This window comes from Strigops habroptila, chromosome 1 (genome assembly GCF_004027225.2).
Source record: "Strigops habroptila isolate Jane chromosome 1, bStrHab1.2.pri, whole genome shotgun sequence".
NCBI lineage: Eukaryota > Metazoa > Chordata > Aves > Psittaciformes > Psittacidae > Strigops > Strigops habroptila.
In genome coordinates, this window is record NC_044277.2 from 37,596,990 (window position 1) to 37,615,714 (window position 18,725).

General features: G+C 41.8%; 1 protein-coding gene across 5 annotated transcripts in view; it reads right to left on the reverse strand.

Moving 5' to 3' along the window:
- CHD7 (chromodomain helicase DNA binding protein 7) overlaps positions 1-18,725 on the reverse strand; it is a 133,491-nt gene that overhangs the window by 77,268 nt on the left and 37,498 nt on the right. For all 5 annotated transcript variants that reach the window (XM_030511341.1, XM_030511342.1, XM_030511340.1 and 2 more), the window contains one exon: positions 12,317-14,174. In XM_030511341.1, coding sequence (XP_030367201.1) covers positions 12,317-13,999 — 1,683 coding nt within the window. In that variant the 5' untranslated portion in view covers positions 14,000-14,174. The remainder of the gene's footprint in view (positions 1-12,316; positions 14,175-18,725) is intronic.

Here is an 18,725-nt window from a genome sequence, read left to right on the forward strand (position 1 = left end):
CTTCCCTGCACCTAGTCTGAAACTGCACACCTTTAGTTTAAAATCATTACCACTTGTCCTGTTGAAACAGGCCCTGCTAAAAAGCTTCTCCCCATCATTCTTATAAGCTCCCTTTAGGTGCTGGAAGGCTGCAGTAAGGTCTCCCCAGAGCCTTCTCTTCTCCAGGCTGAACAATCCCAACTCTCTCAGCCTTTCCTCCTAGGAGAGGTGCTCCAGCCCTCTGGTCATCTTTGTGACCCTGCTCTGGACTCGCCCGAACAGGTCCACATCCCTCTTCCATTGAGGGCCTCAGAGCTGGATGCTTTCCAGGTGGGGTCTCAAAAGAGCAGAATAGAGTGGCAGAATCACCTCCCTCAACCTGCTGGTCACACTCCTTTTGATGCAGCCCAGTATACAGTTGTTTTCAAGGCTGCGAGTGCAGCTTTTCATATACCAGTACCCCCAGGTCCTTTTCCACAGGGCTGCTCTTAATCCCTTCATCCCCCAGCCTGTATGCCCTGGCTGCAGGACCTTGCCTTTGGCAAACCTCAGGAGGCTCACATGAGCCCACTTCTTGAGCTTGCCCAGGTCGCTCTGGATGGCATCCTCAGGCATGCCAACCACACCACTCAGCTTGGCGTCATCCACAAGCTTGCTGAGGGTGCACTCGATCCCAGTGTCTATGTCATTGATGAAGAGAATAAACAGTACTGGTCCCAATGCACTTTGCTGGGACAGGGGGTCCCTACACCTTACCTCACACTGAGGTGTAACCACTGTTATTTCAGACACCAGCCTGAGCAGATCCCATCTGAAGTGAGATTTACGTTACAACAGAGAACTCTGTTCTGTCAAATTTCTTCCCATTTTTAATCTGTAAGCCTCTAGTAGCGTGTCTTTAAAAACTTCCCATGTGATTGTTGTTGCTTACCATATAAACCTGCTCTCCTTAATCACCTTTCCCAGGCCACTTAAAAGCAGCCTGCAGGGGTCTTCAGAGGTATACAGACCACAGGTTGAAACCACCAACTCAAAGAAATCTTAACAGATAAACACGAGATACAAAACCAAAAGAGACTGTCGGTAATCAACTCTATTCTTCTCTTGCAGTGGGAAGACAGCAGTTTTCCAAATGGCCTTTCCATTGCACTGTTGTATTAACTTCAGCATGACATAGTGCGCTTGAAATTACAGACCTGTTAAAAATCCTGTGATGTTATATATGCTGCCCAAGATCTGTTTATGCCAGAGCCCAAGATACTTCTCAAACTCTAGCTTTTTAGTCACAGCAACAAATGAAAAAGCCTTTGAATATGTTATTTGTGGCATTTCGCAAGTAGGCCTTTTCCCAGCTCCTCTAGTAATTGAACTAAACTAACAATTAAATTGGGAAGTGTCATTAGAACTGGAGGGGAGGGGAAAAAAGAAAGAAAACACCCAACCAAAAACCCCACACTTCCTTTTCTGTGGACAAACACCTCATTTAGCAGTACCAATTGAGATAACTCTTAATTATAATGTCTAAATCATACTGCAGTTCTCCAACCAATTTGATTAATACTGTTCTATAAAACATTAAATACCTTATCTTTAGTGCAGATATCTTTAGTATCCTAACTCCAGCCGTGCTTTACACAACCTATATGTAGTAAATTGTAAAAAATCTCTATAGGGAGGTCTTCAATCACATGTGTCTACAGCAGTATCAGGTCTAAAGTTTGGTTTATATTGTACTATTATACCCAGACAGCTGCGTCTAAAGCGAGCCTTTATAACTTACCCCTCCTTGCCAGTAGCAGTTTCCGAGTTACATTTTCAGTGCTGGTGTGCAGTGCAACAGGGAACTGCAGGAACGGTTCTGCCATCCCCCGCTCCCCGCTGCTGCAGGGCACCTCTCAAGCACACCCAACAGCAATACAAACATGAAACAAGCAACCTGTGTCAGACAGCAAAAGCTCCCTGAATCCCAGTCCAGTGCCCTACTTACAGAATTACCTGGTTTTCAACAAGTTTTCCTGAAGTATTTCAAAGGAGGCTATAGCAGAAAGACTTAGAACTAAGTAGTCTTCCAGCACTGTAGGTGTTTATCCCTGCATCCACAACAGACAATACTTGCCCCAGTAAACATCTGCAATATCCCATTAACCATGTGAGATACGAATAACAAGTACAAAGCTCAAAATTTTAGACTAGTTTTAATGGCTGTATATTCCATATACAGTTGTACAAGTAAACTGTGATGTCAACTTTTTATGGTAAGGTGTCACTTTAAATTCAAACATGCACTGTGTATTATAAGCCCCCCACTATATTTAGCAACAATTGGCTGGTACAAAAAGATATCTTCCAAAAATAAAATAAAGCACTTCATATCATTCAGCACTCACATGTAAGGAAAATTACAGTATTATCACAGTTATCAGAGTCTTGCAGGGCCAAAAAAGATACGAAGTACCAGAATGCAAGTGGATGGAGGGCCATCTGGAGAGAAAGGAGATGTAAAAGGAGAGTGGAAAAACCAGAGTTGATATTGACTACTAGATAGTAGGAAGTTTGTTATGAAGCTTGTTATGAGTCCTCTCTCTTCTCTTACAGGAACACTAAATCCAAAAATCTGTATAAGTATTAACTTCTCAGTTACTGTTGTCATTATGTTCTTTTTGTTGTGGGCATTAGAGATACATAATAAACCATAATTTAATTAGTGCAATTAAAATTGACTAATGTTTTTGTGATTCAACTGATTATTCAGTCTGTTTTAAGAGAGAAGTCTATTGTAGGTGGGTACATATTCCCATCGGGAACTCTTGTCTTACATAGGAAAATTTCCCTTCTGATTAAAATAACAAGAGTTTACATTTAACAAAAAATAAGAAAGTGAAAGATGAAACTTAAGAGTTTGGCACTCCCTTCAACATGTTATGTCAATATAGCACAGATGATACTCTTCAGCACACAGCATCAAACGTAAGCGTTGCACTCCTAAAGACAAATACTCGCATTTTTACAAAAATAAAAGATCAATATTCCACAGAAACCTACCAATAAGGTTCAGATTTCTTGACATTTAATTTATACAGCAGCAACCTATGCAATATGAGCCAACTACCTTAAAGTTCTTAGGTTTTATGCTTGTTTAGAGTAATACATGACCTGCTGTCTCCTAAGCTTGGCTAGTACAATAAAACCTCTGAGGAGCAGTACAGGAGGGAGGTGCATCCAGCTCCTTGGTACTGATTCAGGGATGAACAGGTGATGGAACAACAGAAGCAAAGGAACAAAGATTCCTCCCAACCAAACAGTGGATAATCAGAGAGAGATCCACCTGTTCTCTTGAACATCGTGTGTAACTGCACTACTCTCAGGTTAAACTCCACAATTACCAAGATCCTACCCAAGAAGTAGGATTTCTGCTTTGAACTGCTGGACCAGTCATCTCCGTCTTCTTGAGCTAAACTCGTAAGAGCAATACTGCCAGGAGTGACAAGGAAAGCAGAGAAGGGGCATGAATAAGAGCAACAGATCTCCAAGTAAGAACTGGAATCCGGAGGTTTATGAATTTGGATTTTGAATAAATTACAATTTTTATGCCCATCTTCTACATGTTCCTCTTTATAAACAGGGGCAACACTATTACCAACCTTGCCCAGTAACTGAGAAAATTCTAACTAAGTAGGTTATATATCAAGGTCAGTAAAATCAGAAAGACTGCAAATTCCAGAGCTTATAAATCAAACCCACACTCAGATCACCAAGCCATCCTATTTCTCAGTTCTGTCTCTTCATAAAGAAGACTTAGAAGTTAGTCTTTTTATTTCTAAGTTTTCATGCTTCTAAACTAGTCTCTATGTTGAAGAAAAAAATCCCATTGAGTGCTCAAGGAAAACAACTCATTGACAGGAGGCATCTTCCCTCATTTCAATGCATATCTAACGAAATTATGCCAACCTCTCTTTCTTTGAAAGGGGATACTCTTTCATCTCTTCAGTAACAAAATAGCCGCACATAGTTTAGTTGGAAGAGGGAATAACCAAAAAAACCTAAAAAAAAAACCCAAACCAAAACCCCCCAAAACCCTAAAGAAAAACACACCACTGAAATCGAATCAGTCATTCATATTTGTGTGAAAAAAGGATCAAAAGGTGAGCTAAAAAAATTTGGGGATAAGTTGGAATGTGACCAATTTGTGACTAACTCAATGAAACAAGACAAAATTTTGACTTCTAATGGAAGCTTCAATTTATCAGTGTTTGAGGGAGGACTCAAGGGCTGTGCTACAGAACCTTGAGCTATGTGAGGGTATTAAAGGGCCTGAAAGCTCACTGCCAGAGGAGGAGGCAGTCCCCCTTTTTTCCCACCATGCATTCCCACTCCCACACCACCATCCTGGGTAATCTTGTGGTTGCTCAGTGAAAAGATGCGTGACCCGGCCAGAAGCCAGATAAGCCAGTTCACCAAACGATCAGGCATGCTGATGCAGGGACAGAGCTCAGGTTCTGTATCCCGGACCTCAGCCACCTTCATTTGCATGGATTATTTTTTTTAAGCAGATTAGATATTGAGAGTTACTGAGTTCACACAGCGATGCTGGGAAGCTGTCAGTGGACTGTCTGCCCACAGCACGGTGACTCAAAGGTGCACCCTGAAGCAGCATGCAGAGCAGGAACAGGCACCACTGCGCCAAACGGCTACTTCTGCCACGGGCTTAAGCAGAGGTGACTCAAGCAGCTGGCGCAGGAGAGGTGGGGTGACTCCCTAAACTTCTCTGTCCGCATTTTAACACAGACACTGGCCGTCTCCTCTTGTTCCTACTGCTCAGCACTGCTCCATCAGCTCAGCTCAACCTTTCGCTGCCCCCTCCCTCATCACTGCTTCCTGTCCACGCTTCCCACTCTGCTCCTACCAGCTCCCAAGAAGCAGCCTCACCATCTTTAAACCACACCTGCAAACAAAGGAAGATCTGTACAGACAGATGCTTTAATCACCATGAAAAATTCAAGGGTGTTAATCTTGCTCCTTAGCTACCAAACTTTACAACTCTGTAGAAAAAAGATGGTACCAAATATTTACAGATGACATCTCTAAAGAAAAAAAACAAAACAGCGATTTGTTCCCAAAATCCAGACCACGTTACCATCCGTATAATGCATATCTCTATACAATTGAAAGAACATTGATACCTAGAAAGGAAAGCTCTCAAAGGCGATAAAGGAACAGGAGGGATACTACATCCATCCTGATACGTTGTTCAGGTGAGACTGTCTCTTTTTCAAAGCACCATGCCAGTATTTTAGTTTCATAACTGTTTGGTCATCAGCTCTTTCATTGTAACTCAATCTGAAAATTCAGAAGTGGAAAGCACTGGCTCACTGAAGTGAGGGAGAAAACAACCTCTACAGACAACAGTTAAAAATCAAACTTCAAAGTGATGGTGTCCCATCATAGTGGGAACTGAGACATTTACTCTCCAGAGAGGAAAAAGGAAAGGCCACTTACGCAAGTTTGTGACACTTGCATTCAAGATATAAGCAAAGGCAGATTAGTTTAAACGAAATAGATTCCTCAAATTCCACATGTAAGAGCAGGACAGAAGACGAGGAGGAGGATCCATCATAAAAAGGCAGGAAATTATTACTTTGCCTGGAACTTGTTCCTTATTAAGACTGCTGCTGTAGTTAAAGAAATAAAAAATAAATGTAAAAAAAATAATCAAGCATTTCTCCTTTCATTTGCCCCAGTTTTCCAGCCTTGTCATTATGTAGGCTGATGATGATACAGACATGAGGGTCTGTATTAGACTATCAGCTTTCAGTCATGAAAAAAAAAACCTTCTCTGAAACAACAGATTTAAATTTGTCCAAATAAATATAAAATAGGAGAATGTGTTCAGTCATGGGAAAATAAGATGATTGCCAAATCCCACTGGAAGTGACCATCAGCAGATAAGAACACTGTACCAAGTACTGAACAGTAGCGTAAACTTAAACATATTTCTAGTTAGTTGATTCCTCAGATAATACTAATGATTTCAAGAAAAAACACATCCAGGTCACCAACATATCATAGAAACTTTCAAAATCTTCATGCTGAAGAACAAGTCTGGTAACTCTTAAGCCTACGGAATCAGTATGCTGATGCAGACTTGTCTTTTTATGCCAGTGCTGCAAACTGGCTTAACCCAAAACTCCAGGAGATAACTTAATGGCACAATTATTTTCATCACAGTCAAATCGTGGCACCTGAGGGAAGAAGTATTCTTGGAAGTTGCCTGTACCTCCTGGACAGTAATAAAGTCCAAACAGTCCATAGCAAAACCACCTCAAAACAAGTCTCTGGCCCAAAGGCCTTTTCATTGCAGAATCACTGCAACCCCTTATTCATAAAAGTACATATAGCCTTCTCAAGGGTGAGGAAGAAATAAGCCTTTAGATACGTTTAACTGTTAGACTGGAATATATCTGAAGAACTTTAGAACATGAACTTTAGTTAGGTAAGGTATTTCATATTCATTATTATATCCTTTGAGATCTGCATGTGAATTAGCTCACAGATGGATTGCATTATCAGCATAAAAGACTATTCTATTCCACAGTGGTGAAATAACTTCAACACTTTGAACCAAAGATAGCTTCAACAGTCTTCTTCAAATGGTTAACTACATTGCAGACATTGCCCAAATACACGAGTTCTTCAGAGCCTCAACAAAATACAGCAGAAGCCTGTAAACTTCTAAGAAAAAAATTACCATTAGCAGCCTTTACTTTTAGATTGATACTATGGATTTTCTTCTCAGCTTTTCTTCCATCATTCTCCATAATTTCTAATTTGGTCTGGGTCTTTTCATACAATTTACCTAAACCGAGACACACATGCTTATCTATATATAAAAATAATACACAATTTAAACCAACCAAGGTTCAGCATTAGTGGTTTTTCCATTCCATTTAGTCTGGCACCTCCAACAATCTTGCCAACATACGTTGGTTTGCTGGTCTATCAACACTTGAAAAGGGAAAATAGAATTTCCAGGAGCAGCCCTGAGATTTTGCTAAACTTGCACATATGGTACCCCAAAAGACCAGCTAGCAGCAATGTGAAATAGCCTCTGTATCAAACCAAAACCAACCCAAAAGTGTTTATAAGTTGTTTTGTTTGGTTGGCTGGTGTTTTTTGGTTTTGTTTTTAAATATGAGGTTTTCTACTTATTGACAGAAAAATACTCAAAAAGCTAAATACTCAAGGGATGAAAAAGCTAACAGTTGTCTCTGGAGCTGTGGGGCACTGCTTATAAATAATTTATGGGGAAAATCCTAACCACCTGAAATGATACAATTTCTAACTAAATAAAATTATAGGACACACACTGAAGAATAATTGGTTATTCAAAGACAGTAAGAAAATAAGTAAGGAATCAGTCTCTTCTTACCACTCTTAGGCATTTAAATAATTAAATACTAAGAACAAAGTCGATTTCACTTTGGTGTGCCAGCAGTAACTGACTTAACCTGGACTCTCTGCCAGGTTAGAATACTGTGTCAAACCACTTCAGCTGATAGTAGTTTTCATTAATATCCCTCTCCACTCAGGTATATCCAAGCATAAATTAAACTGAGGCAAGCAACGCAGTGTTTGAAAGCGCAGGAAGAGCCTGTGACAGGGGTGACCCAGCTGGTGACTCAGCAGGACTTTCCCTGCCTCTTCCCCTGCGAGGGAGGGAGGGCAGGAAATTTCAAAGGAATGTGTTCATACCAAACACAGCTATCAGTTATGATTTAAAGCAAAGTCACATGCCCACAGAGTAAGGCCAGCAGAGTAAACCTGGCAGTGAACCAGCAACACACACAAAACGAATTCCTTCTCCACAAGAAGCTGGACACCGTAACCCAGCATCCTTCAACACTGTTGGTGGCCATCACTGAGCTCTACCATTTAGTCACGCACGGAGGTTGTACCATAACTGTTTGTCATTTAAGTATTCCTACGTTTGCCTATAAATAATGTAGATGGCATTTGTGGAACATGATTACTGAACAGGACTCGAAACTTCAGCCCACACGGTAGCTGTGGGTAAATCAGAAGTTATGTATAACAACACACCCAGGATAGCCTATTTTTGGCAGGGAAAACTACGCTTGCTCTGTCACTAACACAATTCTCTGAAAATAACGATAGATAAGAGCAACAGCACAGCATTAGACCCCCCAGAGGCCTGTCTAACCTGATATCCCCTCCCTGATAGAAGACTGTAGAAAGGTACAAGAATGGGACCTGCACGTAGTAGGTGTGCCCAATAACAAATTCTCAGCCACTTATTTACAGTACAGATCTGCTGAGCCAAATGTGGTGCCTTCATGTTTATCAAATGATGATGCATTTTTCTGCACAACATCTCAGCCATCAGCATCTGACTGTGGCGGTTCTGAGCTCACTGTGCTGAATACCTGAAAAGAATTCAAGGAGACAAAACAGGTGACAACTACATTCGACTTCTTCATGCACCCATATCACTCACGATTCTAGAGGCTCTCACCATCCCTATCCTAGCTCCCACCCCTCACCCCCCCAATCACCCCCCTCTATGCTTTTTCAAGTGCTGCTGTATTTTCTGGGACCCAGAGCTGCACAGCACTTGTCACACTGACATACCACACATACATGTAGCAACACGATAACAATCTTTTTTTGCTGTCTACTACTTCCATAACAATTCCTACCATTTTATTTCTTTGACTGTCTTAACACATTTCCAGATAGCCATCTAACACCAAGACCCTCCTTCCTAAGGAGAGGTTTTTGCCTGCCATTTCATTGCCCAGGCACCACAGAATCATAGACTTTTTAGGTTGGAAAAGACCCTTAAGATCATCAAGTCTGACCATTAACCCAACACTGCCAAGGCCACCACTAAACCATGTCCTTAGGTACCACATCTACACATCTTCTGAACACCTCCAGGGATGGGGACTCCATCACTTCCCTGGGCAGCCTGTTCCAATGCTTGACAACCCTTTCAGTGAAAAAATTTTTCCTCATATCCAACCTAAATTTCCCCGGCCCTGTCTCAACTTACACAGCTTACGACCAAGAGATTGACATTCCTGTTTTATTTCTAATTATTTAGTTTCATTATCGTCAGGCTCTTGCCACTCAGCTTTGAGCATGTTAATAGCAGCAGCAAACTTTGCCATCTGAATTTTCACACTTCTCCAGATCATTTATGAGCATTTTGGAGAGCACAAGCCCAACACAGATGCCTCCACTGTGAAAACAAGCAAGCTACTCCTTGCTTGTGGCCAATTACCCTGTCACAGCAGAACCCGCCTTCCTACCCCATGGCCATGAAGCTCTTCCAAAAGCCTTTGTTGGAGAATTTTGCAAGAGGAGGCCTGAAACAGCAAGCACACTGTCCCAGTCCTACAGTGGTTCTTATGACATCTATCAAACTGCACTGAAGCCAGCACCTCACTGCGAAGCAGGTCCTAATAACCACGTCTAGTTTTCAGCTATTAACCTAAAGCAGCTGAATTGTCAATCACCGGCTCTGTCTCCAAGCCAAAATAATTTGCAGTTTTGCACACAAAAAAAGAAATAACAAGGCCTAGAATCGACATGACAATTTCTTTCAAGTTAAAAGCAAAAGAACTTCGCTTTCCTTCCAACATATCTAAAAACAAAACAGTAATTTGGTTAACCACAAGTATTACAGCCTTCCCATGATAAGGCTAGCTTCAAATCACTGAAAAATAATTACTAAGATGGCTTCTGTTGATTTAAAAGTACAGAGTGATTTCCATTTTCCTGGCTATATTCATTTTGTTGATACATTTTATACAAATAAAAACAAACCAGTCATTTAAATAACTGTTCTTCAGTGAGCAGTTTTCTGCCAACTGACATGAAGGGAAAACCACGACACAGACAGGAGAGCTGCAAATTCTGTATTCAGTCTGAAGAGCAGGGGTTCCACACATCTGCATTTTCCCCAGAGGCTGGGGAGGAGCTGAGTTTTCATTGACTTGAACAATATTTATTTCATCCAAACAGTGTTCAAGGGGGAAATGCCTGCCTGTCAAGAGTTTCATTGCTACAGTCAGGTCTCAAGCTAATTACTTAATGGGAAGGTATGTTAACAATAACTTTTACCAAATAAAACCTTAACCGAAGTATGCTAACAGAGACATTACTTGGCTAGCTACAACTGTTTGAATTACTGATTTTAATCAAATAACTTGAGTTATCATGTGGTTTTCCTCTAATTATTTAGTTTCGGCACTTACCTTTGTTCAAGCTATTCATCTGCAGTTCAGAACTTTGTAATAGACTGCATAGCTCATTTAAGGCTTGAGCTGTCTTTTACCTCTTCACTGACTAAAGGGAAATGAATGTCCCAAGAACATTTAACAAGCCTGTCTACTCTACAAGGAAACCTTCTCCTCCCAGACCACCTCTTGCTGCCAAAAAAAGGTTTACTGGATGGTCAAACGAAAAAAAGGAATTAATGCCAGTGAAGAACAGCACAGCTTTAGGGCACAGTCAATCCCAAGTCTTCCCTTCCCACACTGCCCCCCATCACTGGTTGTGCAAGATCCCACTGACACTGGGTTTTGTTCCTGTTGTTCTTACAGGTCTTATGTTACCATTTCTACAATTTTCCTTCAAGTTTTTCTTGCTAGATGTGTTTCAGGGTAAAAACCACATCTTGTACTACTTTTTCTGAACCCCAGTCTTCCTGTACTGATTTCTCCATGCTGTCATTACCCCCCTTCCAAATACCTACCCATCCTCCTGGGGGTATTTTGTGTAGATTGGAGTTTGCTCCTTTTTTCATCCTGCTTACCCGCACAGTCGGTAACACAAGAGGTATTGTCAAGAGCTGCTCTCTCAAGGAGGAACATACAACTCCACATGCATGCAAGAACTGTAATTTAGGTTCTCCAAACAAAGCCTGTGCTGGAGATGGGGGGAGAAGGGCCAACACAGGTATAAAATTTCACACCAGTTGTGAGGGGGGCAGGGGAGAGAAGGACGGTCTTTGCCCCTTCAAGAGGAGATCTTCCTCCTCCCTCACAGGAAGACAGTGTCCTTCCCCTTGCCCAGCTCAGCCCCTGACCTCCCTCCCCAAAGCTTCCCAACCCTGTGGCACCTCCAGCGCTCCCCCCTCCTGTTTTCCAAGGGGGAATGTGGAAGCCTCTCCCAGCTGCTGAGCTGCTCCATGTAGCACTCCTCGTCAGCTGCCTTTCTGCGGCACATCCATCTGATTCCCAGAGCCAGCTCACGCTGTGCGGCGCGGCTAACAGGAGCAGCCGGCAGGCAGCAGTGGAGGGGACTGCCGAGCAGCTGCTTCCCGCACAGGCCTGGGACGCTGCCTGGGACAGCTGTTTTTATGATTTATTAAGCTTATTGTAGCATCGTATCATTATGACTGCATTCCAACAATTGTCTCCAAATATTTATGGGCAGAGGTACTTGGCATTAATTACTGACTGGGTTAAAAAAAGCAATAAAATTAAACCTCTGATATCTTGATCACCTGTTCATTCAGTACCAAAACCTCTGAATGATGACTAATCGAGCCAGAGACGAGCAATGGCAAAAGTGAAGATCCCAAAAGACACTTTTTCAGCTGAAGCTTAACATGCTAGCATGTAGTCAAACCTGCTAAGCTGCAAAGGATCAAGCTGTTTTACCACTTTTAGCTTTTAATTGAAAAATTATGTGGAAGCAATACGTTTTCATCAAAACCCAGCAGACCAGAGACTCAGGAAAATAAAACTTCTATCCTATTTGAGATTTCATTTAAGCCTGAAGATTTTATTTCAGACCATGATTCACAGCTGCTGTCTTCCCCTTGCATAAACTGTTGCCCCATCACTTCTCAGTTGCATTACTTAGTGCTGAAATTTTTTCACGTTAAAATCTCAGCTCTAACTTAAAACCACAAAACATTCCCTTAGGATTTAAAGAAAACCCTCGGTTTGGCCAAAACAAACACATTATAACACACACTTCTTTCTCCAAGTTGCGAATACAAAAATTAATAGTTTAAATGACAATTCTCACACATGCTTTCCATTTTCCCCTCGAAGGAACCAACACGAAAAAAACCCCAGCTATTCAGCTTGTCTTGTTGCTGTATCACATTTTGGTCTCTCCACAATGTTATCCTGTAAAAATTACTGTAAGGACATTAGCAAGCTACCTGAACTTCATTTTACCTTCAGCTTCTGTGCACCAAGCCAGCCTCATAACCAGTAACAAAGAGAGGAGTCAAACAGGAGTATCCTGAAATGCATTTACAGTAATATAAAATATTTTCGTCTCATTGGAAGTAGCTTACCTGAAGGACAGGCACTTTTTGTGGTGTGTTTTGTGGTGACTGGTGAAGCTGTGCCCAAGGCTGATGATGAGGATGTGGGGGTGGTGAAGACTGATGATGCATCCCTGGATGAGGCTGCATGGGAGGACAGGTTGGCATTTGCTGTTGAAAAGACTGCTGTTGACTAGGGAGCTGCTGGCCAGATATTAGTCGCTCTTGTATTGCTTGTGGATCTGCAAGGCCAACACCTGGACAACCATTTGGTCTCATGTGCCCACCCATCTCCCGTGGTGTCGAAGACATACCCATAAACGGACGATTCTGTTGCATGTTTCGGGGGCCCATATTCCTTTGTCCAATTCCCATGGCACCAGGGGGCTGGTGTGACGGCTGAGGATGGGGTATATTTGGATAATTGCCAACTTCCATCGGTATTCCAGCACTACCAGGTCTAACCTGTGGAGGAGGTGTACCTGCTGGATTACTCATTGCTTTCATAGGTGACATGGGAGGTGGAGAGGCATAAGTTCCCTGAGGCTGTGAAGGGTGCATAGTTTGCGTGTTCATTTGGTTAAGTGAGCCACTAGGGTGGATGGGCTGCTGGTGCATTAGTCCTTGACCACTGTTTGATGGAAATCCGACAGCATTTGGGTATCTTGGTACAGATTGATTCATTGGAGTGTTATTTGTAAGGCCTAAATTCTGATTCATCCCTGTATTATTAACTAATCCCTGATTAAGGTTACTGTAAGGATATCGAGAATACTGCCCTGAGTTGTTTATAGTAGGTGAGGGTACCGTCTGGCTCCGAGAACTAAAATTAAGTGTTTGCGGCCTAACAGCACCCTGCTGGGGAGGATTAGGGGAGAATCTGGGACTGTGGGCTACTGATTCTCCATGGAGAGCAGCGGGGGGATGGTGGTGAAATTGCTGGACTGAGTGTCGCAAGGAAGGTGCCATACTGGGATTCTGCTGGGGCACATGAGACAAGTGGCCAGGTCCTGAGGTGGCAATGAAAGGGTTTCCCTGATTGAGGCCTTCTTGGCCTTGAGAAAACTGGTTCATCCTCTGCTGTTGCGGCTGCCCATGCTGCTGCATTGAAAAATCACCGCGAGCCATGTAGTTTCCCATCTGCTGCATGTGCTGAGGATGGCCCTGCCCAGGGGGGCCGGAGGGTGCCTGCGGCGGCTGTGTCGGTTGCGGTTGCTGCTGCTGTTGCTGCTGGTATGGTGCTCGTATCTGGTCTGGCACTTGAACTGCCCGTGGGCCCCACATGGAGCCACTGTCTACGAAGGGCTGCCCGTGTCTTTCGTTCTGCATGCTGGGATAGACTCCCATCTGACCACCAGCACCACTGCCGTGAGGAACCTGAGGAACTGGAGGGTTGTGATACTGTGAATGAGGAGATGCTATACCATTCCCAGGGGCATTGCTTATCATCCTGTTCGGCTGATCCATCAGGTGCATTTTCTGCTGTTCGTATTGATTATAGTGATCAAAATGGGTCAACTTGGCCTGATTTTGATTTGCAGGGGGATGATGAAGAGATGACTGTAAAGAGGGAAATCCTTGATCCATGGGCATTTGCTGCCCCATAGGATTCACTGTATTTTCAGGATACCCACATTCTCCAAGACCTTCCAACCCTTCACTGAAAATATTCCCATCTTCTCCAAACAGACTCATCATTCCTGGATCTGCCATCTTTTTTCAGCACACAGCTCCTCGGAGCTACAACTAGAATGCTAGTCTGTGCTTCACCTCGGCGAGGTGTTTTGTCCTCAAAGCCTTTAATCCTCAACTAATCTCCTTCATGTCATTCCATATTTCCTTAATTCTTTTGGACCACGCAGTGTCAGGCAAAGTCTGGTTACTGCTCCTAGAAGAAGTGGGGGAAGGGAGAGAAAAAGAGGAAGATATTGAAATAAATAATATCAGGCAATATATAAAAACCGTACTTGACTATTTTTTAGACAATGCTAGCTAGTTTCAGCCCCTGAAATACATCTTAAAAATCTATTTCACTTTACGAAGGATTCATTAGCTTTATCAGAAGCTTTATTGTGATAGAGAGTTAGGAAGCAAGCAAAACACTAGCCTTAACCTTAAATTAATCCATTCACTACACTTCCTAGTGCTCCTTTCTTGGGTGGAACAGAACAAAAGAACACAACATGCAGCAGCAGCAGCTGCCACAGCAGGTAGGCAGATGTATGAATATAGCCAAGCAGCCCATCTGCTGAACTAAAGCCCTGAAAACGCTCCACTTACCAACAGCATGTCCTTAACCTTATTCCCCTGAGCTGCGTAATCAGATGAGCAAGCAGAAGCACCAAGTCCTACGATGGACTAAAGCTAGTTATACGGACAACAGATTTTTCAAATGCACACAGATGACCCTCTAAAACACACCAAACTCTGAGACTGAGCATTTAGGAAATACAATGTTATTATTTTTTTAAACACACAATTTATCTCGGTTTAATGAAGCTGTAAACCAAAATAGGCGCTGCTGCTTCTCATTTAAGCAAAACTATATGCTCAATTTGTGTAAGTAAACTAAAGTCAAAAGCTTCATTCTGTCATGGGGGTAGATTTCTCAATCCATACCCTAATTTCTCTCATGATGATAACAGGGAACACTATCACTGGAGTCCATTATTCATCTTCAGGCAATCATGCTACTAACTGCAACTACAGCACTTTAGAAGACCTCACTGAAGTTTTGTTCTCTCCAGAATTATAATTTTGAAGGAGAATTAGTAATGGCGAAAGAATTTAACTGATAAAATGCTAACCTAACAGGGTACACACTTGGACTTGGGGAAAAAACAAAAAAGCAACACACAGTAACAGAGTAGATTCAAAAAAGTTCCTGTTTAGGTTTTCCCTAGAGAAGATTGGCATGTTCTGAAATGTGTCCCCCATCTTCTCTCCACAACAACTCGAAAGATTTTGTCTAGATCTACTTGTTATGAACAGAACTAGTCTAATGCTCTCTTTTCTTCTTAAGATCAGAATTTTAAATGTTCTGTCTTATATCTCAAATAAGACAATAGTCAAGGAAGCCCATCCATGTAGCAAATAAAAACTATTTTTGCATCTTTGTCATAATTTAGTAGCGACTGTACTTACAGATACCAACTTTTCCTTACTCAGTGACTGAAGAGAACATTCACAAGCATGTATTTTCATATCTCGCATTTTGTTGTGGAGGACAGATGCTTTCAGTCACTTTGAGTGCAAAATGCCAGGCCAGACTATTTTAACCGAAGGCAATTTGTCCCAGACAAGTTTTAGGGAGAAAATATCAGCACATTTTTTACACTTCTTGTACCCATTGTCAAGAGGACCTTCTACAGCATGAAGCAGAGGGCAAGAGGAAAAGCACAAGCATTTATCACTCCTCTTAAAATAGCATTTGAGTGTCACCTTTAAAACCACAGTCTTAAATCTCTTCAGTGCTCGGCTGGGGGATATTAACACTTATGTTTCTAAATCACTTGGAGGTAAATTCCTGAGCCATCTTCGTATCTCCGATACCTGTTTCTTTTTATTTCATTGCCTTTATATTAAGCAGAAGCCATCTCTAATATTAAAGCACACCATAAGGAAGTTCAACAACAAGGTGAGAAGGAGCCTCTTTCACCAAAACAAACTTTTGGTATCAAGACTGCTCCAGAGCAGACCACTCTGTTGTGGTGAAGATCCCTTCAGTGACTTCAGATTGTTCAAGGACTTCTGCCACTGCTACCTCTGCTGAGGCCCGCTGCCATCGGGAGCTGGCAAACCCGGACATCAGTGTGTACTGAGACTCTCCATCTAACCAGCCTCTTTGCTTGGAAATGCTGAAAAGCATAGTGCAGACACTGTTACCTTTCCACCACTGATGTAATCCGGGCAGCATCACACTTGAGCCAAGTAGAAGATCTCACCCATCAGCTAGCCTATTTACAGCCAAAAAATTATGAACAGGTAGCAATTTTCACACATTTCATTACATAAATCATGCCTACTGAAAAGAACCATTTCTGAAGACAAGCATGCTCTACTCCCCCGAAGCATCAATCTTTGCCATAAAAGTACATGAAATCTACATAGAATTCTCTTTGCTATCTGCTACAGACAAGCTAACACAGCATCTCCAGAAACAAGGCTGCAAGCATCAAGCACAGATTTGAATAGTACTGCTTCGTTTACTGTTTTTCAGCTGACAGGCTTCCAATAAAATTCAGGCCAGAGTCAGCCACCAGTAACACCAGTAACAGTAGTTAGGACCTGCTACTATTACCAGAGAAACAAATTACAATAGGGTAAGGGTTTTGTTTAATTAAACCCACCTTATTTCTGCCCAGCTGACTCCATCCCAATTCGCCAGTTTGGGCTAGGGACTGTCCCTTGCAATGAAGAAGATGTGCTATGGAACCTAGCACTCACCTGGCTTCCTGAGCACATGCTCTTTCAGAAGAAAGAGTAACCTCAAAGTTTCTGATGCAGTTTGTATGCAAACAAACCCATCATCTAAATTAACAGTGAAAACACTGTTTGCTGCTATGTATCATTTTAGTTCTGCATTCTCATCTGAAGTGTGAAATGACTTCGTGTTTGAGCTGTCAATGCTAAAGCTATTAGGTCTGAAACAAAGCAAGAGAATGTTTGAGAAGTTGTCTCAAAATTGTAGTAGTATTTTTCCAGATTTAAGTTTAGCCTTAAATTTAATGACCACAGCCCTTTACAATCACAGTGCTCTCACCAAAGCTGCTATTTTCCCAATTAAAAGTCGCATCTCTGATGTGATATATGGCTAACAGCACATAGTGAAGAGTAGAAGACAGTAGCAGCTATAGACTGGTCCAAATAAATTAACCAACATTTTTATAAGAAAACAGTCAATGCTAGAATTACCTAATAAGCTCTCAACCTTCTGCACTAACAGGATAGATGTCTTCTAAACAGTTGAGCAAGTAATGAGAGTCACAGCCTTATTTTAACTTGCAACCATTTCTTTGCTTTTTTCACTACAAGCAATGTATTTTGTCTGCTTAAATCCTGACTGGTCAAAAAAAAAAAAAAAAAAAAAAAAACCAACCAAAAAAACCCAACAAACAAAAAACCCCAAACTCTCAAACACAAACACTCAAAAAAAAGCCTCCCCACAAAGGCAGGACCTGCACTGACCAATAATTCTAGCTAAAATATTCACTACGTGCCACTGTTCACTTCCTCATGAAAGCAGACAACAGCGAGACTGACCATTAAAAACTCAGCTAAAAGTTTGGGGTTTTTTTTATTGAATAGTTTAAAAATATAAGGTTGTTCATCTTCTCTTCTATCACATAAGTTAAAACTATCAGACATTCATGAAGCAGTGGCTACTTTCCAGGTAAAAAGGAGAGGGCATCTGAACCCTTAGAAAGGCAGATTGCTGAATGTAAGTGTGAATGAATGAAGAGACAGCAAACTTGTTTTTTAATCATCTTAAAGAAACCATACAGATTCTGCAATAAAATTGTATAACTTTTCTGCTCCTGAACATGAAATTGCACCAAGACTGAAGAGTAAGTGAATATATTTCCTTGCAATTGCCTAGACAACCTATTTCTGTTCAAAGCAGCAACCGTATGATCCCAACTACCAGTACACAGTCAATTGCTTAACAACCCTGTTGTCTTAATAAACAAAGCTTATGTTTACTCCAGTCTGCAACATTCCAGTCCTAAAACGCTAGATCTCAAATTTAAGTAGTAGTTAACCATTGCCCAACTTAGTATTTCAGAGCTACATGGACTCAGTAGCCTTGGGCAGCTTCTCACTTATATGAGTGGAACAAAACTGGCTGCTGCACACCCATAACCCGATCTAGGGCTGCAAACACTAAAACCTGAACTTCATTAGTCTTGCTCCCAAAGCTGCAGATCCAGGCAGTCAAGATCAGGAAGCAGCAACTGCAGCACACAGATGCATGTGCACTCCACACATTCTGCTGTTCAGAAGAACTTTTTGTAAATCATTGGGTTCCTTGATCCAGCTATTGATCCTTCTATACCAGAAATTTAGCAGCATTTCTTGATGGCCATGCAGCAAGTATGTGGAAACAGAACTTAAGAGGGCAGCTAATACTGACTGCTTCAAGGTTTGAAGTGAGATGTGCCATGCAGAGTTGATATTTTTACAGCTATCAGTTGGTATCTCAGACAAACCTCTCTCAGTACTCATATATGAGTTACTCATATAATGGAACTATGCACCTAAACCACAATACAATAAACACTGCAAATACCATGCTATTTTGAAGAACTAGGCTAGAAAGACCTCTCACGCTAAAAACCAAAGCCATGCCAAAGGTCATTTTGAGACTGGAGTCTCTAAATGTAGGATTAAACATCAGGCTACTAAATCTGCATTTAAACATTGCATATTTAAACTGCTT